Source organism: Hippopotamus amphibius, chromosome 2 (genome assembly GCF_030028045.1).
Source record: "Hippopotamus amphibius kiboko isolate mHipAmp2 chromosome 2, mHipAmp2.hap2, whole genome shotgun sequence".
In the NCBI taxonomy this organism is placed as follows: Eukaryota; Metazoa; Chordata; class Mammalia; order Artiodactyla; family Hippopotamidae; genus Hippopotamus; species Hippopotamus amphibius.
The window spans coordinates 88,392,929-88,416,908 of NC_080187.1; the positions used below are offsets into that span (position 1 = coordinate 88,392,929).

General features: G+C 39.6%; 1 protein-coding gene across 1 annotated transcript in view; it reads left to right on the top strand.

Moving 5' to 3' along the window:
* The window catches only part of FREM1 (FRAS1 related extracellular matrix 1), a 132,589-nt gene that overhangs the window by 75,632 nt on the left and 32,977 nt on the right, over positions 1-23,980 (top strand). Inside the window, exons 21-24 of the mRNA XM_057722279.1 lie at positions 3,651-3,792; positions 6,424-6,619; positions 10,702-10,966; positions 18,315-18,729. Coding sequence (XP_057578262.1) covers positions 3,651-3,792; positions 6,424-6,619; positions 10,702-10,966; positions 18,315-18,729 — 1,018 coding nt within the window. The remainder of the gene's footprint in view (positions 1-3,650; positions 3,793-6,423; positions 6,620-10,701; positions 10,967-18,314; positions 18,730-23,980) is intronic.

Consider the following 23,980-nt stretch of genomic DNA (forward strand, 5'->3'; position numbering starts at 1 on the left):
TAGTGCTGCAGTGAACATTGGGGTGCATGTGTCTTTTTGAATTATGGTCTTCTCCACCTTTTAATTATTTGATTTTCCTCTAAAAGTTTTATTTAAACACATGCACATACAGACATCAGAGTGTAATTAATATATGGGTTCAATTAAAGTGTGGTAGTATTAACTGCAGACAGTCCTCACTGTGGATTTGGTCAAACTTTGAACTGGGTGGCTGAGGGAAATACATTATGGTCACTTCTTTCATCATCTTGGTATTTCATTGTCCCCCAGTCCTCTACTGTGTTCCATAGGGATCAACATCCCATTGCCACCTGATGTCAAAATAACTTATTAAAAATTCTGTACTGATATTATTAATTGCAGGCTTTCTCAGTGTGTCCTTTCGTGGCTGATCAGAGTTTGATCATAGGGTACAGAGTCTTCATCAATTATATTTCTATAGCTCTAGTCATTTCTCTTATTGGAAACTGTACAGAACTGTCCAAGGTTAGAACTTTAGGAAGCCCAGCTCTTCTCAGATGCTGGATGGAGAGAATTATCTGCTTCTTGGTACCTCTTTGACCATTTCAATGGTTTAGCAGTGAGGGGCTTTGAGCAGACAGTCCGAGTTTTTATCAGGAAGTGAAGAACTTCCTAAAGTTCTCCCACTCTTGTCCATTTTGCAGAAAAGAGGACCTTAAGCAAATCCCTTCCTTATTCTGCCAATTATCCTGCTGTTTATTATCGGCCACCAAGGCCCTTGGAAAGCATTATGGGAAATACTGGAGATAGTTTTTGGAGGATTGTATCTCAGACATCAGTTTGACCAAGAGTATTCAATAAAAATTTCTATTTCCTTATTCTCTAGCTGGAATGTTGGATTGGTAAATCTTGATTTATAAAAATGAAAATATGAAGGATATTGTGGTGTTATGAAATCTCCTTTCTGATGACCTCATTTTATCTAAAGAGGGAGAGAGGTAAAAACTGGTGTTTATTGAGTGCTTACTATGTGGCAGTGCCTTGGATCCTGTCACATATATTCGATCCTTAAATCCTTACCAAAGTTGTGTGAAGTAGATATTTTTATCCTCACTGAGACAACAGAGACCAGAAAGGTAAAATAACTTAACAAGGCACTCATTCAACTCTATCTGATTTCCTATTTCTTGCTATGTTCTTGCTATTAAACTTCCTGGCATAGCATCATCTACAGAATCATCAAAGCTCCTTCAACCCTGCTTTGAAATCCCTCCTTCTTCTTTCTTTTCTTTTTTCCTTCTCTTCTTTTTCCTTCCATATGTGTCCTTGGGTATATCACCTCTTGCCTTCTCCCTGAATGTGCTCCATTATTTTTTTTCCTATCGCATCTTCCATCTCTCCCTTTTCACTTCTTCTGCTAACAAGACACAAGGATCTAGTTAGTGGTGAAGGGAGTAGCTTCTGGAGTCAGACTGCCTTGGTTCAGCCACTTATAGGTGGTGTGACCTTGAACGTGTTACTTAACTACTTGCTACCTCTTTGTCAACTTATTTGTAAATGGGGATAATAGCAGTATCCTCTTCATGTGTTTGTTGAAAGAATTAAATGAATTAAAATAAATAAAATTACTTGAAAGACTGGATAGTACATAGTTCTTGTGTCAGTTATTATCATTATTGCAAGCAGGTATCCTCATTCTAAAACAATGAGGACCCAGTCCCTCATTCGTTTCAGTGCCAAGCTATTTGGAGGGATAGCTTGTGTCTGCTTCCTCCATTCCTGTCCACTCACTTCAGTCTCTCTTAAAAGTTACCCTTGGATTTCCCACCAAATCTAATGGCTCTTCTCATCTTGCTGGACCTTGTTAGGACATTTGACACCATTTCTTTGATACTGCTTTTAGATGCTGTAGTAGGTGATTTTGGCTCCTGGGTGGTTTTGGGCCCCTTTAGCCCACCTCTGATTCTAGTTGCGGATGTGATGGAACGTATTCTGCATGCTATCTGTGCCCCACCTAAGTGCCTGCAGTGCTCTACTTTTCTGCCTCCAGGCTTTCTCTGAAGCAGCAGTGGCTTGTTCAGCCCATGTCCAGGCACAGGCGGAAACACTTTGAGGGCAGCCCTGTACCTATGAGAGGGAGTGGATAAGTGTCGCAGCCTCCCATCCTTCAGAAGCACAATTTGAGGCATATTTTACATGACTCGTCAAAGGATCCCCAGCAGAATTGAGCCCCAAAGCAGTAAAGACACCTTTTGTTGCCTTTTCTTCCTTCCCTCCCTCTCACTTGTTCCTGAGATCACTTCCCAAATAAATTACCTGCACGAAAGTCTTTGTCCCTTTCAGAGTAACTCAGACTATGACATACTTTCTTCTCTCTTGGACCCTCTGACATTCAGTTCTGACCCTTTCTTTCTACCAGACTCCGTATCATCTTCATTGTATTGGTTTCCTGTTTTTGATTCATCTGTTTCTGTTAAAAGCACCACTGGGAATTCTCTAGAGGTCCAGTGGTTAGGACTCTGGACTCTCACTGCCAGAAGCCTGGCTTTGATCCCTGGTCAGGCAACTAAGATCCCGCAAGCTGGGCGGCGTGGCAAAAAACAAAAACAAAAAACCCCCAAACCATCATTCTGGTCCTCTAGAATGATTAGTCTTCTAGAATGATGGGGTTAATATTTTCTAGTAAAGAAGTGGCCAAAAGTCACCTTCTGCCACCAGGGAAGATGTCAGTTCTGAGTAGGCAAGAAAAACCTAGTAAAAAAGGTTAGAACTGAGGTCTTTGGGCTTTGGCTTCTCAGCAGAGGACTGGAAGGCTCTTGAGAATGGCTAGTTGGTGCTACACAAATGTCCTTGATCTGAATCCCAAGAAAACTTTCCAGCTTTTCTCAGAAAGTGTCAAGTTGGACAGAGTTAGGCCATGTGTGATAACCAAAACCGAGAGCTAGAAACACAGGTGGAGAGAAATCCCTTCTTCACTTTGGTGAGACCAGGGAAAACAGCCATATTGGCTGTGAAAGCAGCAGCCCTTTATAGGACACACAAAACCCACAGCAGCAGCATTTATGGTAGAAGCAGTAGGTGCTCTCTGTCCCAGCCTTCTCTTCAGGATGCCAGGAGCTGACCGGGCAGCTGTAGCCCTTGGAAAGATGAATTGCTATGAAGAGAACGCTAGTTACCCAGAACATTACCAGGAAGGAGAGCAATGTGGAGGGCTACAGATTACCTAAATGCCACCAAATTCATAATAGTGCACATTATCGTAAAGTGTACTAGAACACCTGTGAATAAATCATTTCATCCCTTTATGTTCCTGTCTGTAAAATTAGAATAATACCTAGCCCACTTACTTGATGGAGCTGTTGTTGTATCAAAGAAAACTTTGGAAACAAAATCAGTTTATAAAATAAATTTTAACCGAAAATTGTAAAGTTCTATACATGTAAACAGAAATATGTAATTACCTCATGCCATATTCCTTGTTGCTGACTTTCACATGTCTTTAGGACTTTCACATGTAGGGTGACATGAAAGCTTATTTCATGAATCTGACATCATTTTCAGTGCTTTGGATATTGAATATGATTCCCTAATTTTTGAAGGTTGAATGCTGTAATAGTCATTATGAGTGTCTCCTGCTAAAATGATGTCTTCTATGTTTTATATCAACCCAGACATCTTCCTTTTTACAGGAAAGCTGAAATTACAATGAATATGGGTGAAACTCGTATTATTTCCAGTGCTGTTCTCTCAGCCATAGATGAAGACTCAGCCAGGGAGAAAATTTACTATTTATTTGAAAGCCTTCCCCAAAATGGGCAACTTCAGCTGAAGGTTAGTGGACTTTTTACTTTTGCTTTTCAAATCTAACACATATAAAATCTAACAGGTATAAATTTTCTCAATGCACAGATTTCTATAACTGAATTTATTCTGTAATAGCCATATTTTGCTCAGAAGTACAAAATTTAATTTTCCTAGTTTGGGGTGAACTCACACTATTCTAAATTTACTTAATTCAAGGTAAATTCAACCAAAATGAAGGTTCTTCATTGCTCCTTCCCCCTCGGGATTGTACCTAAATTGGAGGATAGGGGGTTATTGGGGTAAAGCAAGTTGTCTAGCTTCTCATAAGAATCAGGCATTGTTTGAGATATCTTTATTTCTATCAGATTTTGATTTTTTTTAAATAGACTTTATTTTTTAGAGCAGTTGTTGTGGGTATCAACAAACTGTTTCTAAAGTTTATCTGGAGAGGCAAAATACCCAGAATAGCTAACACAATATAGAAGAATGAAATCAAAGGACTGACACTACCTGACTTCAAGACTTACTATACAACTATAGTAATCCAGACAGTGTGGGTTTGGTCAGGAAGAAACAAATAGATCAATGGAACAGAATAGAGAGCCCAGAAATAGACCCACACAGGTGTAGTCAACTGATTTTTGACAAAGCAGCAGAGGTAAGACAACGGAAAGATAGTCTTTTCACAAATGGCGCTCACCAGTCTGATTCAGACTTTGTGCATGTGATGCCCAGGAATCAACCCCATGCAAACTGTGGATCAGTCACTCGAGAAGGTCACTTGAGTAATCCGTCACAATATCTCTTCCAATGGTGGATTAAGGCTAGCAACAATAACCACCAGCCATTGCCAGTGTGAGTGACTGAATGCTTAACTTTTAATGTGATGTAGATACAGCCTGAGAAAAGCAGCAAAAATTCATTCTTTGTAGAATAGCTTGATTATCTTAGATTGTGGGCACCATAGAGAATCAAAGTGAAGAGCAATCACTGATTTAAACTGAGGTGCAGCTGTGTCCTTATTTCAAAGAGTAATGAAGCAGAAATACAGTGAGAGCTCACACATTTGGGTGGCATGGGAACTGAAGTGTTTCGTTACGTGAAAATCCAGATGGGTCCAGATTCCAAGTATGGCACCACAGAGTTCTCTCGCAGCTCTCTAGGGGTTTTCCAAATCTCTCCAAGACCAGGGATCAGGACTCCTGAACTTTCTCACGTGTCCTTGTTTTCTTGTCTACTTTCCTGTGTTTTCCCTACCTTGAATCTGACTCTTATTTTCTTCCTCTTTTGAGGCTTGCGAATGATTTTGTCAAGTCAAAGCTCCCACTTGGGAGTGCAGGTGGGGAATTAGATGGAGATAACGGAGAGCAAAAGATATCGTTTTCTGTGTTTATTTTCTGGGAAAAGATTATAAAGAAAAAAGTTAAATAGAATTTCAGGCTGTCTGGTTTAAAACCTGAAAGAGAATCTGTTCTAAAAATTAAATTTACGAATAGATCTTCTGATGCAAACAAATAATGAGCTTAATTATTGCAATATAATTAACTTTCAGCCAGTGAGCACTGGGGCAGAACATACCTGTGTGCAAACATCAGATGGGCATAAACATTGAAGAGGAGGAAGCTTTATCAAATAGAATGACAAAGGGAAGTGGTAACAGTGAGGGGAGAGAAGGGCATGTGGAGTAATGTGTCAAGGGAGATAAAAAAACAAAGTGTTTAAATTTCTGTTATGGTCTCTTAAATCAGACAAGAAAAGCACAAGATAATATCATGTAGTAAATTTTTAAGATGACGTTTTTCTTGAATTATGTCAAATGATTTTTATGAGCACTTCTTAGGGAAAGCTATGCATCTTAAGAGAATAACAATAGAATTATTAATCAGAGACAGATTTATTATTATTGTATTTTCTAATACTTTCAGTTGTCAGCTTTCCCTCAGCACAAAGGACCTCTTTTAATCAAAAGTGCTACAATTTCTGCACTGAGTTCTGTACAGAATATATGCTTAACTAATTCTGGTTTATTTCTCAAAGTGTATGATAAATAATATATGATACCTGCAGTTATTTTTGTGCCGACTCAGGATATAAATGTGGGGAGTGATAGGGATTTTGATAGTTTTCTTTGGTCTCTAGTAGAGCTGAAAAATGTATGAGGAGTAAATACACCCATTCTATTTGTGTTTTCTCTACTTCAGATAAGCCCGTTGACAAACCAGTTTGAAAAAAAATAGGTTTTATTAGTTGTACAATGATATGAACTAAAAAAAAGAGGAAACCCCAAATGAAACGTATTTAATTCTTAAAGAATCAATTCCAACAGCTCGATTACCCACCTGCTCTCATTAATTGAAATATTTAATTAGCTATGATTGCTTATGATAAATACCTTAGAAATAGCACTGCGGTTGAATTGCCACATGACTTTGGCAAAAATCCTTTGCTTAAAGCTAGTTTTTTTTCAAGGTCTGAAATTGTTTTAATACATTTCTTTCAATGGAAAATATGAGGTAGAATGGGGAAAAAAAATTGCATCCGGAGTTTCCCGGAAACATCGTTTGTGTTAGAAGTTTTCAGAGGATATGGAAGATGCATGCTAACACAGTTTGAGGGGTGGGGAAACCTGGGCAACTGACTAATTCTGGCACCTTTCAGATAGGGAGGGACTGGGTCCCTCTCTACCCTGGCATGAAATGCACTCAGGAAGAAGTGGATCTGAACTTGCTGAGATACACTCACACTGGGGCACTGGATTCCCAGAACCAAGACAGCTTCACCTTCTACCTCTGGGACGGTGACAATAGGTCACCTGCATTTGACTGTCACATCACCATCAAGGATGTGGGAAAAGGTAAAGCATTTCTAGCAGTGTTTATTGGGACAAACTTTTGCAACCAGAAGTGAGCTGGTGTAAGCACTCAGAGGTTTTCCACTTCCATCCTTTCTCCCTCCCTTCCTCTCACACTTCATCCTTCCCTCCTTTCCTTTCTTCCTTCCATCCTTTATATTTGAAATTCCATCATTTATGATTTGATCCTTTGGCTCCTCACTTGGTTTGCCTGGATCCATGAGGTTTGTGAAAGTAGCCAATTCATTCATTTTTTTCAGTATTTCAAAACGCCTATCAGAAATCCAGCCTTGCCCACAATACGGCTGCACAGGCTTCTTTAACTGTCAGGGTTTTATGCTGTAAGTAAATTTTACTAGATCAATGTGATGACTCTAGTTTTGTCTTCAGGAAGTGAATTGCTACTTGAAAACAGAGTTTGAAAGGAAAAATATTTTCAGTACAATAATAATAAAGGAAATACAAATAAATGTGTTTTACAATTTAAAAAATAATAAAAAGGAACTTTGTTATTGAAAAGGTTGAAAGTCCTTGCTCTGTTCACTTTGGAAACGCTAACACATGCTCTTCAGGGACAAGGAGAATGTTTTAAGATGGTAAGCTTCTCTTGACTTAACTAAGAAAACCATTTGCATTGTAGGACTCAGCAGCATATAAATAACAGGAGGAAAGTGAAAAAATACTGAAAAGGAAGCTCAGCAAGAGAGAGTGCAAGTCCTTGATTCCTGTCACTACACCATACTTTTGCTTAGAGCTTATGTGAGGAGAGTAAAGATCCTATCTCATTCATCTGTATAGTCCAGAATCAAGATATTCCCAGGACCAAGCATAGTCTTGGATCCTCAGTACATGCCTGATTGGCAGAATGCTTTCTTTTTGCCTTGGCTGCCAGGCAGCTCAGCACTAAATTAAACTGGATGATTATGTACAGTGAAAGTCTTACTTTGTGTGTATGGTGAAATTACATTTGTCTTGAATTTTTAAAGATTTATTTCTCTGCAAAAATAAGACTACACTCATCATAAGCATTTGACCAGGCAAAATGTAATCAAATAAAATATCAGGGCATGTATTAGGGCAGGCTATCCTGTCATTGCCTTAGCATGTGCAATGCATTCCCTGGGGGTGGAGGAGAGTTCTGTTCCACACAGCCACCTGGGGATTCTTCCTAGCTAGGGAATCCTTTGTCTCGGAAGGCCTCAGAGTCACTTCGGGAGTGAGATATGAAGGAAAATGAGAGGATTTCATGGGCTAGGTTTGGAGGTAGAATACTTGTGGCTGAATTGCAGTCATGGGCCACATTCTGCGGAACTGGGTAGTAGAAACTGGAGCAGTACATCCAGGAAGAAAAGGCATTGAGGCTGATGAATTCCTCCCTAGTCTCTGCTACAACTGACACGAGATTATATCCTAAAAGGATTTGTGAAAACTTACATCAAGTAGATACATTAACCTGTTAACACTTTCAGAAGTTCATAATTTCTTTTTTTTTTTAATGTAGGGGTGTTTTATCTCTGTATTGTGTTCTCCGCTTCCTCCTCCTCCGTCACTGCTGCTGTTCTTTCTTCCTTCCTTCTTTCCTCCTCTCTCCCTCCTTCCCTCCCTTCCTTCTTTCCTCCCTCTCGCCTTCCCTCTCTCCCTCCCTTCCTTCCTTAGCATCAGTTTTCTCAGTTTGCACTATAACTTTATAACCATAATTGTTCATCTCTAATTGAAACTATACTGAATTGTTAGACTAAATCAAACACTAATATTAACATATTGAACACTTGGGTTATTTTTTGGGAGCTATTATAAATAACATTATGTCTTCCTATTGTGCTGTGTCTTCTGAAATGCACAGTGGCAAAAAATGACATGGACATATTTGAGAGAAGTTTAGAAGGACATTGTCTATAGTTGACCCTGATCCATACGTTGTCTTTACAGTGCTGGGAAATTGGGTTCAGGCAAAACCTGGATGCTCTTTCTCCAGTCAGCTCTATCTTCTGCCCCTGGTGAAACCTCCTGTGGGTGATTTTTGTTTCCCCAGCCTTGTTCATTCTTTTTACTTCCTTGATGTATTCATCTTGACTCCCTGTGAAGCATCTGGGGCTCACGTTTTGATTTAAAATTAGGTTGGTCATTGATTCTACATTAGACTGAAGTTGCATAGCATTTTGAGTTAAAAGCATAATATACAAAAAAAGACCAATTTGATCATCTAAAACAAGATTTCCCAGTCTTGGCAATATTGGGATGCATAAGTGTTTCTTGTGCATTATAGGATTTTTAGCAGCATCTCTGGTCTCTGCCCATTAGAAGCCAGTAGCACCCTTCAGAGAGGATAACCAGAATGTCTCCAGACATTGCTAAATGTCCGCTGGGGGGCAAAATTGTCCCTTATTGAGAAACACTGGGGTAAAATTATACCTCCTTGATGTTTTATTTTAATTTTTTGTTTCCTTATAGGACTAAATATCAAGATCTTATTGACTGTATTTTTAATTTAAAAATGACTTGGCATTTATTTCACACATATTTCCTTTTGGATATTCACCCTTTTATTGTTGATTTACAAAAATTCCTTATATATTAAAGAAAGGAAGCAAAATAATAAAATGTTAGAGTTTGTGCTCTTGGATCAGATATTCAAGCTCCACCTTTCATAATTGTGCGATCATTAGCAAGTTGACTAACATTTCTCCACCTTAGTTTCCTCATTTATAGCCTGAGAAATATGACAATAACTTAACCCTGTAACAGAACAAAGTAGAAACCCTATAGTATTTTAGTTATGATCATTTTTTAGTGAGTGTCAGATGAGCAAAATTGGATTCTAACCCTTAGTTTATGAAACATTGTATCCTTTGTTTATGTGTGACCCTCTTCTCCTTTGCTCATTCAGATATTCATGCACTTTTTTAAAATTTTTTTTTATTTATTGGCTACATTGGGTCTTCATTGCTGCACGCGGGTTTTCTGTAGTTGCAGAGAGTGGGGGCTACTCTGTTGTGGTGCTCAGGCATCTCATTGGGGTGTCTTCTCTTGTTGTGGAGCACGGGCTCTAGGTACATGGACTTCAGTATTTGCAGCATGTGGGCTCATTAGTTGTGGCTCACGGGCTCTAGGGCGCAGGCTCAGTAGTTGTGGTGCACGGTCTTAGTTGCTCCGTGGCATGTGGGATCTTCCTGAACCAGGGCTCAAACCCACGTCCCCTGCATTGGCAGGCAGATTCTTAACCACTGTGCTACCAGGGAAGCCCCATACACTTTTTAAAACACACATAATAACACCTATGCAGCCACCATACACACAAGGACTGGAATATTAACAGCATCAAACATCTACCTGTGTGCTCTTTCCATCGTCCAGAGAGAACCACCATCCTGAATTTTGTGTTAATTTTTTTACTTTTGTTTATAGTTTTCTGGGACTTGTGCACTCAACTAATAAATGTTAATAAGCTACAGCCGTGTGGTTGCATACAGCTCTGGTGCATTCGTTTTGCTACTGTACAACATTCAGTTATGCAAATAGACCACAGTTTGTTTATACATACATTCACCTTTTGAAAAGGCATTTGGGTTGTCTCCAGTGTTTTCAGTTACGAACAGTGCTGCCATGAGCATTCTAGCACAGATCTCCTGGGTACGAGTGCATGTGTTTCTCTCCGGCGCACAGCTGGAGTAGAATCAGTGGGTCAAGGCTTACGTGAGTATCCAACTCTTTACAAAACAATTCCAAATTGTGTGCCAATTTACGCTCCTACCAGAATCGTATACAAGATGCTACCTCCTCTTCAACGCTTGGTATCATCCTTGCCAATCAGAGGGTTACAAGATGGCAACTTATTGTGATCTCGATTTGAATTTCCATGACTATTCATGAGATTGAGCATCCTTTGTGTCTTCCTTGGCCACATGTGTTCCCCCTTGTTTGTGATATCTGCTCATGTCTGGCTAAGTTCTTTTATTAATCCTAGTTATAGAAACCTTGCTATATCCTATTAGTTTTGATTTCTGCATAGTTTGGCCTTTGCTTTTTACCTTCACCTTGGACATTTTAATTTTTAAAATTTGACCACAACCTCTTCTGCCATGCAGGTGATATTGTCATCCTGGCAAAACCACTTGTGGTGTCTAAAGGTGACAGAAGTTTCCTGACGACCACCACCCTCCTTGCTGTGGACGGAACAGACAAACCTGAGGAACTTCTCTACGTCATCACCTCCCCACCGCGATACGGGCAGCTGGAATATGTCCGCTATCCTGGAGTCCCCATTACAAGCTTCAGTCAAATGGATGTAGCAGGACAGACAGTCTGCTATGTACATAAGAGCACGGCAGCTGTCCACAGAGATACATTCAGGTGAGCCCTGAGGAAACTTTTCAGAACCCCTTCTTTAGATTAATGCTTAGAAAGACAAAGGAGGGAAAAAATGAGTCCTTTTCCAGCTCTGGTGTGAATATGCTCTTCACCCACTCCCTAGAGGGATGAAAGGGGAAGATGCACAATTAAAATGACAGCAGCCAGGCAAGAAATTAGGGCTTATTGTTTAAAAATAAACACCTAGGCAGATCTCAATGCAAGCTGTTCCATGAAGAGACATGAGAAGACCTGAGGATCCCTGCTAATGAGAGATGTGGAAAAGTAATTTACCTCTTTTTTGAGTATGTTTTTCTTTCTGAGGAAAAGGAATTTGCTGGTAAACATTTGGCATAAGCAGACAGTGCCTTTTGACACAATGTGTTCCGGTAACTCTATCATAAATCATGTTGTCATAAAGTGGATCATATTTCCCCATAGAAACCGTGTTATAATTGGGGGCTGTGCACCTGTTCAGGGATTCTGTATCAAATAAATCTCTGGAAGGAATAACAATCTGTTGAAAAGGCAAAGATACAACATTAATGAAAGTCTACATTCATTTAAATACTGAAATCTGTTTCCAGTCACAGAAAGCAAGAAAAACTGTAGAAGATCTATCACTGAGCAGTTTTCAAAGCTGGCTGAACTTGAGGTTTTTAGTAGAAATTCAGATCTCCAGGGCTGGGATGAGGACCCGGAAATTTTGGAGTAGCCTTTGGGGGACCATGTGCACATCTAACCCTGAATTTTGCCAATTAAGAAGGAGGCCCTGAGAGCTCTGACTCATCTTCTATACACGCGGGACTTATGACCTCCAGTATAATCTTACCATGTCAGAATACAGCCTTCAGAAGAATGCTATAAAACAACATAAATGCAGCAGACTCCTATGTTATTTGACAGCCTCCCATAAACTATCAAGTACACCGATATACCCATGTCCAAATACCACTCTCCTCTATCATATATCTTATCTATCTAAATTCAGTATGCTTGCTATGATGAACAGGATTTAAATGTCAGTAAAGACGATTTTGCTTGCCTTTTTGGCATTTGGAATGATGATTTGAAAAGATGATTTGGAGAGTTCAACTGTTACAGTGAAAAATCCAGGGGACTTTGGAGTAATATCTCCTTTTTTTCTCTTGACAACTTCTTAACAAGCAGATGATCATTTGGTTGGTCACTATCTTGATAAGCAATTCAGTGCTTGAGTGTTGCTAGTATTCGTTAAAACATCAGAAGTGGGGATGACTTTTCACACTGGTTCCCTGGCGTGGGAAGTGGTACAGCGTAGTGAAGGCACAGGACTGGGGTCAGTTCCTGTTTTCCTCACCCACATCTCTGGTTTTCCTCAAGTCACACATGCTCCTGTACACCATTAACTCTCCCATGAAAAGGAATGATGCTCACAGTAGCTGCCTCAGAGAGTTGTTGAAAGGTGCAAATGGGCTTGTGTGTGTAAAGTACTGAAAACAATACATGGCACATAGGAAGAGCAGGATAAGTATTGGTTCCTATCATTACTATTACTGTTGTCATCATTCTTGTTGTTATGGTTTACCATATGCTTTCCTCGGCCCCCTTTTTTCTCTCTAATCTTTACAAAACCAAGATTAATCTTGAAGAAGGAAAGAAATTATAAAGACGAATGATGATTCATTTTTTCCTGTTTGTTAATGGAGAGTGGATACTTCTTGGCTTAACCCAGGTATATCAGATTCAGGGCTTTTCATTTGAAACCCATTTCTGGAACTTCTTTCTTCTGTCCATTCCTGCTTCCCCCCCGTTAATGCCTGTGGGAGAGTCTGCCGAAGACGTGAATGACCGTATTGGAGAAACCAGAGATCATGCTGGTGAAGCCAAAGAACGAATGTGTAAAGATGTTGAGAAATGACGATTAGGTCTTGATCAGATGGTAGTGATGAGCTGGAAATGAAAAACAAAATCCCCGATGTGAGGACTGGTGATACCGTAACAGTTTCCCAATTCACATCCATAGAGAGTCACACTAGGTGGAGTTTTAGAAATCATTCATCCCAGGAGTGTCTAAATTTCTAGATTCTCAAGAGACTTACCTGAGAGGTTTAAAAAATTCAAAATCTTGGGCCTCACCGCAGAGAGACGACTTTCATAAGTCCACAGGCCTAGGAATCAGTATTTTTAAAAGCTCTCCAGGTGATTCTGATGCTATTGGGACTAGCCATCTCCAGTCTGGTCCAGTCCATTGTTCCAACTATGTTCTGAGGAGTTTGAAGATTTACAGGTGCCTTCTGCGGGCCTCCCAGAGACAGAAAATGAAGGGGCTACATTGGTGGGGCTGTGCAGCTCACATGCCAATTTACTGAGATAGCTGTTTGGTTTAGGTTTTTGGTGGTTTGACTTTTCATTTATTTTGCACACTGAGCTTCTGGACAAGGTTTTCTTTTAGCAAAATGCCTGTGGCTCTATTTCGTAAAATGAATAATTAGTACCACCAGTGATACAAAAATGCAAAATGATGTGGGCTGGTAGAGGAAGGAGACAATAAATAATTGGGATTCAAGGGTGAGAAACTACTCCCTTTTAATTCTCTCAATCCTTCTGTTTCTAGAAGGAAGTCTCAGGCCTGTGCTCATATGTCCTTAACAGCTCTTCAGTATTAAGTGTTTTCCCTTTTTAGCAAAGAGAGCACAGGCCTTAGGCTCCAAGCCATTGACCAACAATGTCCATCTAGAATGAAAAACAGTTGGTTTTCCTGTATTTATTTTTGCAGTATTTATGGTGATTAAGTTTTTATGAGTGAAAACTTTGAGATTTTAGTAGTTAAAAGGTTTCTTTCCAACTACGTTGATTTAAGCAGAAAAATGAGTTGATATAAAGCAAAACAGTAGGTAAAAAGAGTACAGGTAGTGCTAGAAAATGGCAAAAATTGTGAGGATGGTGTTTGAATGACTCAAGATTAGGGAACAGGTACATAGAGAGACAGTAAACAAACAACAAGGGTTGAAAAGCATTGATTTACTCCAATCCCTTATTTATGTGTTGGAAAGCTAGTAGTGCTTGCACATCTGTAATGCATCAGGCAGTGTACTAGGCCCTTTTTGTGTGTATATCATTTCCCTTAAGCCTTACACCACCACCTTGAGAGAGATGTCTTGTTCCCGTTTTATGGATGAGAAAACTGAGTTTCCAAGAGGCAAAGAAATTTACCTGAATTGACATAACCAAATATCAGAGCTGAATTTGGGCTGAGATCTCATTTTGGAGAGTTCTCTCCATTATACCTGATGGTACCAAAAATTTGTGGAGAATGTGTACTTATGGGAAGGAACCTTCTCAATGTGTCATTCTGATGTTTGGCCAGCAGTTTTACATATTTATAATGGAAGAGCCTAGCATCTGCCGAAGACCCTCGTTTTAATCTTGTCATTTCACTAACCCAGTCATCGACTGCTGTGTTGTTTGTCAAGTGGCGCGCAACTAAAGCTGAAAGCCTGTTTTAATGAAAGTGTGATCATGGTGCTTTTTAAAAATTAAATATATGCAACCAATCTAATCACCTAAATTTATGGTACTTGCTGTTAAATCTGGCGAGGAATTTGGCTGGGCAGAGGAGATAAATTCTGTGGCAGAGTTTTCCCCCTTCTCTTTTTAGTGTAAGCTATGGCAGCATGAATTAAACAAGGGAGTTTCATGGTCAGATTTTACCTTCTGCAAAAATATTTTGTGAATTATAAATTTCTGCTGTATTGTTTGGTGCTGCTGGCCTGGAAGAGAGATTTGGCAGCGCATTCTGGGACAGATGACACCAAGTGATTAGCAAGCTGACTTCAGCTGCTGGCAGCCGGGGACTAAAAGAACATGCTAATGTCCTCCATTTTGACATGCCGGCTGGACTTTTTTTTTTTTTTTTTTGCTGAAGAACTGGCTCTGTTTATGATTCCATTTTTATCTTGTAAATGCCATGACAGATGGCAGATTCTTCAGCCAACTCTATTGCCAGGAAATGCAGAAAGCTTGAAAGCACCATGGTAATGGTGAAATCAGACCAGGCAGGCACCCCAGACAAATCTAAGAGTCATTCTCCAAATTTCATGAGACAGTGGTCATCTTGGCTGCATCTCTTCTCAGGGCGGAGGGTGTAATAAAGGAAATTAAACAAAATGGACCCACAGAAGGAGCTGCTACCTCGACACCACCAGCTTCTTAAGCTTGGAGTAGATGCCATAACAGCAATGGCACTATTGTTTTAAAACTTGAAAATATATTTGGAAGGTTTCTTTTGAAGGGGGCAGTAGTGGAGCATTTGTAAGATCATCTGGTCAACCTTTGCACAAAGCACTGACTTTGTCGCATTGGTTCTGCTAGGCTTTTTTTTTGTGACTGAGAAGCCGGCCATGACCATCCACCCTGTCTCTCTCTCTCTCTCTGATAATGTTCTCTGCTTGTGAGTAGTTTGTATTATTACTGGTGAACGTGGAATGATGTGTTTGATCCAGTCATGTTGAGACATTGCATCCTTTTCACCACTGGCTTGTTAGCTTTTGGTCAGTGCAGACAGCTGCCTCGGGGTCCCAGCTGGGAACACTGGCCTCAGTGAACATATTTCTTGCTTTTACATGGTCCCTAACCTGCTTGCCCTCATTCCCATCTGTCGGATGGCAGGCTGCCGATTTCCGACGTGGTCAGATGCCCATCAGAGGCAGGGAGGAGTCTGAGATGGTCTGCCTGGGTCATGAGAAAACTTCAGTGCCCTCACACAGGTCACACACACGTGGATAAATGTGGCCACCTTGAGACTGAGCTTGGAGGACCCGGTTGGGCATTTTTGGAATTCAGCCTCCAGAGAAAAAAGTCAGAATCAGAGACTCAAAATGGCCATCTCTGATGAGCCCCTGCAGTCACTGGGGCGTCCATTTAACCTCCTTGCTCCTGATGGCTGTCTCTCCTCTCCTCTCCCCTTCCTTATTCCTTCTCCACCAGTGCTTGACACGCTTTTAATGGGGCACAAAGACTTTAATTCCACAATTAATGCTAATACTAAAAATGCATGTCCTCTGGCTTAAATTTGTGCTGAAATATAAATGGCTAATTTAAGACTCTCCCCCAGAACATGTTTTGATATAGGGATCTGGTGGGGAATAGACAGCCACTTTATTGTGAAAGAGGGCAAAATTGGAAGCATGAAACGTGTTTCTGGAGGGGTTAAGTGAAAAAAGGAGAAATTGGTGGCCCTGAGGGAAGGCCTCATCTCCTTATTTTGCCTCTGGTCAGATGATAGGCTCTAGGGAGGAAATATGACAGAGATAACAAGAAAACAATGGAATAAAGGCATAATTCCATGAAGAGCTTCCCCTGAGAAACAGACCATGATTTTTGTACCTGAAAAAATGTAAATCACTTCATCTTTGAAACTGTCAAGGTGACTAATAGGTAAAAAGTTGAAGTATACACCCAAATATTTTTATAGGTGTGCTTTTTTTCCTTTTTAAAAATAATGAATTTTGCAGACACTTCATGATCCAGCAATGAAATTGTCCTCTTTGCTTAAAATATATTTATCCAAACATACCGTTTTGTTTTAAGGAAACTATATGATTTTGCTCAGTCTACAATCTAAAGATAATTCAGTATTCTTATTCAAACTCTAAAAATAATGCTGTGGAAATAACCAGGTTATATTCTTTACAAGTCAAGGTGTGTGAAATGTCAAAAATGTGCTTTATTTGTAGTATTTCACTTAGCAGTTTTAACTTTTTGGACAATGATTTCTTTTTCTATGCATCACATCCTATTTTCCTTGTAGGCGGTCGTATCAACTAGATAATTAGAAAGCTTAAAAATTTTAGCCTAGCCTTCAAAGCAAAATCCGGATCAGCCAAACTCATCTTCTTTTACTTTTTGTCCAGCGGCTCTTTTCCCTGAGTCCTTTGCCTCAGGCAGGCTGGCTGACTCATCACGCCTACACAACCTGATTTCCTGTTCCTTCATGTGCAAAAGCAAAGTATCAACCCTCCCACCCTGAAGAATAAGACACATTTTGTAAAGAATAAAAAACTTGGTAGTCCCATTCCTCAGGTTAGTAAAATAAAAATAAACCCCATCTCTTCTCTAGTTTTAAAAAAGAACCTCAAGAGAAAATTCTTATATAATTTAACGTTATATGCCACTACAACATTTTAAGAGATTTTTTACATCTGTGAAATATGAGTGTCTCTATCCTCTATGAATATTTCAAGCACTTGGTACATGGAGAAAAATGAATAGATACAATTCTGTGATTATTTCAAAGTACGGTTCTTTGGCCAAGGGCAAATGTGTCAATTTCATTTGAGAGCAGTGAGTTCCTAATTTGTTGAAGTTTTAATAGTGCATTTTGTTGGCTTCATTTTGTAATGGTCTCAATTGTCCTTCACATAGAAATTACACGTTGAAATGTTCTAGAGATCATTTCAGTTAGTTTAATTTTGCGTTTGGCAGTGGTGGGTGGAATGCAATTTAGTGATCAGTATAGCCGGAAGCACGCTGTGGTATCACAAAACCTACAACTGTAAGAAAGGTTCTGCTCACCTTGCATTTGTATCATTTCAGTTTTCTCCCTGTAGGCCTGCAGAGGTACTCAGGCACCGCAACTCTTTCTTAGAGGATTACTAAGCCAGCATTTATGAAAAACTCGGCAAGAGCAAAAGGTGTGGGGTCAGAAGACCTGGGTTCTGGTCCCAGCTCTGTCTCCCACCTGCCTTATGATCTCCTGCCCCTTTTCTGAACCTTTCTGCTCTGATTTTCTTTTCTTTGAAGCAGGGGCATAATTGTTGTCTAGTGGATCTCCCCCATACATGTCAGGGTCAAATGTGGAGGCACAATGAAAAATATATGAATTGAGTGAATTCGCCAAACTTAGCCTACTCAGCCCTTTATTGGATGTGCTTCCAATGATCAGCCTTAAGAGTAGCTTATTAGATTCTCACCAAAAAATACAGTTGCACAATATATATATATAAAATGAGTGTACTCTTCAAACTCATGCAGTGGATCTGATGGGATGTGAAATTCCTGTTTGGGGCAAGGAATTACACTAAGTCCTGACAAGCCTTACGAATGTCATTGGCACAGTCTGCCCCGTCAGGTGAGTTACCACCAGTGCTGATGAGAAAATACTTTGGGGGTTAGAGTGGTCCATTTGTGCGTTACCTAGTGATTGGTTTAATGTCTAGAATGGTGTCCTTCTGAAAGATCTGCTCTTGAGTCTTCATTTGCATCCCAACACGACATGCCCTTTAGTAAAGGTGTGTATTGTTATCATTTCATTCCAGTAGATGGTGACACAAGCACCCATGTTGAAGGCTGCCTTGCCTCTCTTTGCCAGATTCATCGTCAGCAATGGACTGCAGACCAAGCCTGGGGTGTTTGAGATCACACTTGAGACTGTGGACACAGCCTTACCCGTGGTGACCAGGAACAAGGGGCTGAGACTGGCCAAAGGGGCCACAGGCCTGCTCTCCCCTGACCTCCTTCAGCTGACCGACCCTGACACACTGGCGGAGAACCTCACCTTCCTCCTGACCCAGCTCCCACGACACGGCCAGCTCTACCTGAGGGAGACGGTGCCGCTTCCACACAGTTTCACTCAGCTGGACGTGGACTGCAGGCACGTGGCCTATAGGCACTCGGGAGGGGACTCTCGGACTGACCGCTTTACTTTTGTGGCCACAGACGGGACAAACCGAGGCTTTCTTGTGGATGGCAGAGTGTGGCAAGAACCTGTTTCATTCACCATCCAGGCAAGTGTGACAAATACACAGTTCTTGGCCAGAGATGTGGAGAAAATGACTTCCAGAACTGCTTCCTTATTTCCTTCCTTCTTTCATTCAAGTGTGTAGTGTGTCTATAGCATGCCAGGCACGAATAAGCAAGGCGCCAGGCATGTTAATATGAACAAAACAGTTATGCTCCCTGTGTATGGGCTAATGACTGACCTTTGGAGTCACTGGTGGTACACAAAGGACCAAAAAACATGGGCTTTGGAGTCAGACATACCTAGGCTGGAATTTCTGCTTTAACTATTTTAATAGCTGTTTGAACTTGAGTTCTTTGACTCTTCTGATTCTACTTTCCCATCTTCAAAAAACATGCCTTGTAGCATTGTGGTAAGAATTAAATAAGATTACTAGCATTCTACCTGAAGTATATTAGATATTCAATCTCTTACAGTTATATTTTTATAGTATCTATATTATTATGTTGATGCTTATTGGTCTATGTTATCTACTGGCATTTTAATGGTTTTCAATTAAACACATGGAAACATGAAGCATCATCAATATTACACATGTATTAATAATGAGGAAAATAGTTGCAGCAGCTACAGTTTTTGGAGTGTTAACTCTAGGTTAGACCAGCTTTACAGAAATCTCATTTAATTTTCGTAAAAATCCAATGAACTAAGTTTTGTTATCTTCATTTTTTTAAAGCTCTTTATTGGAATATAATTGCTTTACACTCTTCTACCAGCTTTTGAGGTACACCAAAGTGAATCAGCTGTATTTATACATATATCCCCATATCCCCTCCCTCCTGCAACTCCCTCCCCGCCTCCCTGTCCTGGCCCTCTAAGGCATCATGTTATCTTCATTTTATAGATGTTCAGCAGTTCAAAAGTTAGATAATTTGGCCAAACACACATAAAGGTGTCAAGTCTTTTTGACCCCCAACGCTGTGTCCTTTCTATGGCGCTATGCTGCCACAGTTGTGTTGACTGTTACGATGATTCTTGGAGGGCATAATGTGTTTTTCTTTTTTTAGTCAAAACATATCAAGTATGTTCTGGCTCTCAAAGCCTTGAATCCACTCTCCTTGGATATAGTTCACCCTGTTCTACACATTTCCACCAACAGCAAAAAAGATGTAAATCTGTCTCTTAATTCAGGATACATTCTGATTATGTAAAATAATAATAATTTTTCCTTGCTCTTTCATCTCTGTCTTAGGGTTCTCCAGAGAAACAGAACCAATAGGATGTATATAATTTCTACACATATAAATTATGAGAGAGAAACAGGGATAAAAAGAAAAATTGATTTAATTGATTTATGTTCAGAAATTGGCTCATGCCATTGTGGGGTCTGACACATCCAAAATCTGCAAGGCAGGCCAGCAGCCTGAAAATTCCAGCAGGATTTGATGTTGCAGTCTTGAGTCCAAAGGCAGCCTGGAGGCAGAATTTCTTCCTCTTCAAGAGACTTCTCTTAAGGCCTTTAAATAATGGGACGAGGTCTACCCACATTATGGAGAATAATGTGCTTTACTTAAAGTTTATTGATTGAAATACTAGTCACATCTAAAAAAATGCCTTCGCAGGAACATCTAGCTGGTGTTTGACCAAACAACTGGACATCGTAACCCAGCTAAGTTGACATATCAAATTAACCATCGCAGGGCTTCCTAGGTGGCGCAGTGGTTAAGATTCCGCCTGCCAATGCAGAGGTCACGGGTTTGATCCCAGCTCCAGAAGATCCCACATGCCACGGAGCAACTAAGCCCATGTGCCAAAAAAAAAAAAAAAAAAAAAAAAAAATTAACCATTGCAGTCTCTATCTAAGGTGGGATCTGAGGAGGAAGGTTGGGAGTTATGATAACATGGAGTGGATACAAGATGAATCTTTGGCAATAGGGAGGTGCAGAAAGTGGAATGAAATTATTTCTTTTTAAATTACAGTTTACTTGTTAGTTTCATCTCACTCTTCAACCTGTTAATGTCTTTTTCTTGACTCCTAACCCCCCACACTATGTGGAGAAATGTCACCGTACTGCCCAACCTCAAATAATGTTCTGGTCTATTTCATTGCAGATTCGTAGGAGTTATTAATGCTGAGTGCATGCATAAGAGTTCCTGCCTTATGGAACAGAACAGAGAGGGAAACGGGGGTAGAGTTTGAAGAGAGTACCGGAACTTAAATCAGGTGTTTCCCAACTCCAAAAATATCTTAAAGAGCCTGGTTATTGTAAGAGAGTTCTGTCTTGGAAGTTGTAGAATTTACTGACAGGAAAATGTTGACTACATGTTGAAAAGGTTTTTTATTAAAAGTACAAGGTTTTTCTTGCCTCGTGTGTTAGAAAACAAATAAACAAATAAACACCTCACAAGGAAAGCCTCAAACTTTCTCCTGTAATTCCCCTGAACTTCCCGATGTTTCTGAGCAAAGTCAAACAATTTAGGAAGTGACTGACCCCGCCAACAGTGCAGGAGAGGTGACCTCCTCAGTCTCTTGCTTTTAAGAACTTTTTCTGGCAAGACGATATGATGTCAACAACCACTGAGTGATGAATTGGTCCAAATAAGTCTCCCAAGCATGGGTGCACTGCTCTTAAGGACCCAGTCTGGGTAAGTGAGGGCAAAGCAACTAGACTTAAACACAAAACACAGGTATATTTTCCTGACACCAGCAGGCTCTAATCTAACATTCACTTTGTAGGAAATCATGTGTATCTGACCAAGCTCTGCAATCTTTTTTTTTTAATTGAAGTATAGTTGATTTACAAGGTTGTGTTAAATACTGCTATACAGCAAAGTGATTCAGTTATACATACATTTACATTCCTTTTTAAAATATTCTTTTCCATTATGGTTTATCATAGGGTATTGAATATAGATTCTCTGTGCTATACAGTAGGACCTTGTTTTTTATCCATTGTATATATAAAGCTTACATCTGCTAACCTCAACCTCCCACTCTATCCCTCGCCCAACACCCTCTCCCTTGGGAAGCACCAGTCTGTCCTCTATCTCCATGAGTCTTTCTGTTTCGTAGATACGTTCATTTGTGTTGTATTTTAGATTCCACATATAAGTGATATCGTATGGTGTTTGTCTTTCTCTTTCTGCCTTACTTCACTTAGTATGATAATCTCTATTTCCATCCCTGTTGCTACAAATGACGTTATCTCTTCTTTTTTATGACTGAGTAGTATTCCGTTGTTATGTACCATGTCTTCTTTATCCATTTATCTGTCAATGGACATGTAGGTTGTTTCCATCTCTTGGCTATTGTGACTAGTGCTGCTATGAACATAGGGGTGCATGTTTCTTTTTGAATTATAGTTTTGTCTGGGTATCTGACCGAGATTCTGCAATCTTGGTGTAATGATTCCTGTAATCTTTCTTAAAAGGAGACGATGGGTGTGGGGGTGAGGGAGAAAGGACCAGCATCACTGCTTTCTAAGGTTTAGGCACGTGTGAGATGACTTTTAGTAAATCCAGCACAGGTGATCATAAGGATGTAGACTTTTTAAAAAAATGTCTTGTACTTCAATATTTTAAAATGCTTCTGGTATACTGAGCCAAAAGACCTGCTTTTGAAGAAACTAGAAATTTAGTAAGACTAGGATAGATTTTAATACAAAGTAGGACCAAAGGCACAACAGGGGACCATGTAACCAGGGTGTAGATATTAACATTTTTTAAAAAACAAATGATCACAACAGGCATTTATTCCTTTTGCAATACTTTTATTTTTAAGGAAAAATATAACATTAAAAAACCTCTACACTCAAGTATTTACCAACTTTGAGGATTACTCACATGGCCTGAAGTATTTTTATTTTTCCTCTCTTGACATTGACCATCCTTCCCACTAGTCACCCTGGAGCTTCTCCCCCAAAGGCCATGATAACTGTTTGACTCCCCACCTCCCATCCCACCTCATAGCTCCGAAGGTGCCGTCCACACTTTTTTAGGAGAGGAGAATTACTGTAACTTTTGAAAATGTTTGTTGCTATTTCAGCTTATAAAATGTTTGTTGTAAAGAATTCATAAACTACAGAAAAGGACAAGAAAATAATCCTTCATTATCCTGCTGTTGTCAGTGGCTTCCTTGCATTCTTTTATTGCAATAAAAGAAAGGGATATTATATGTACCACTATGCATATTGCCTGTTTTCCACTCATAAAAATTTCCTCATGTCATTAAATTTTCCTTGAAAACACAATTTTTAAAGGCTGCATGGCACTCAATCTCAGGCAGAGATGGTTTATAGATCTCCTGTTGGACTTTAATATTTTATGAAATTTTTTTAATTGCTATTACAAATTATAGTTTAGTCAACATCCATATATGTACATTTTTGTGTACACATCTATTTCTGAAGGATATACTCAAAGCGAAAATTTTGGATCACAGGTTATGCACATTATTGATACACATATATGTCAAATTTATTCCCAGAAAATTTTCACTAAGTTGCATTCCTACCAGCAAAATATTAAAATCTCTGTTTTTCCAAACATTTACCAACATGAAGTATAATTACTTTTCTTTAATAAAAAAGCAGCTTGACAACTTTGTTACAAAATTCCATACAGAAAAACTCAAAGGAGAAGTGGTAGTTTTTCCCTGTCCCAAGACAAATGAACATGTTTGTGCAAATGCTCCCAGAATTTTGTCTTTGTCGGTATGAACACATATATATATATATATATTTGTTTTGATCAAAAATGGTAGTATAGTTGTCTCCTATTCTGCAGCTTGCTGATTTTTGTTTTTTTACCAGTTAACATTGAATGGTAGGCATTTTTCATTACTAGTTTATCCTACTTCCTTTTCTTTTTAATAGCTGAATAGTACTTTATTACATCATCATACAGAAGAATATATATGGTCTTATCATTGACACTCATTCTTCACTTTGCTAGAATTACAACAGTATCACTTGGGGGTAAATAGAGTTAAAATTTGAATGATTAGGAGCGAAGGGAACAAAGGTAGTGTTCTTGTTCCTCTTCTGTGGGATCAGTGATGAATTGTGCTAATTCATCCAAAAATGTTCCCTCCCTAACCTATAAGAGTCTTTTCTAAGAGGGACTGAGCTCCACACCGTACCTGAATTGAGGCCCTTTGTAGTGTTTGAACCTATATATCCCTTTCACTCATGACTAATTCCCTATCACAATCTTCAGATTGAGTCTTCCAGTTCAGTTACCTGGTTCTCACTGTCAGTAAAACAAATTTGGAAATACCTATAGATGAGCACCTTTCC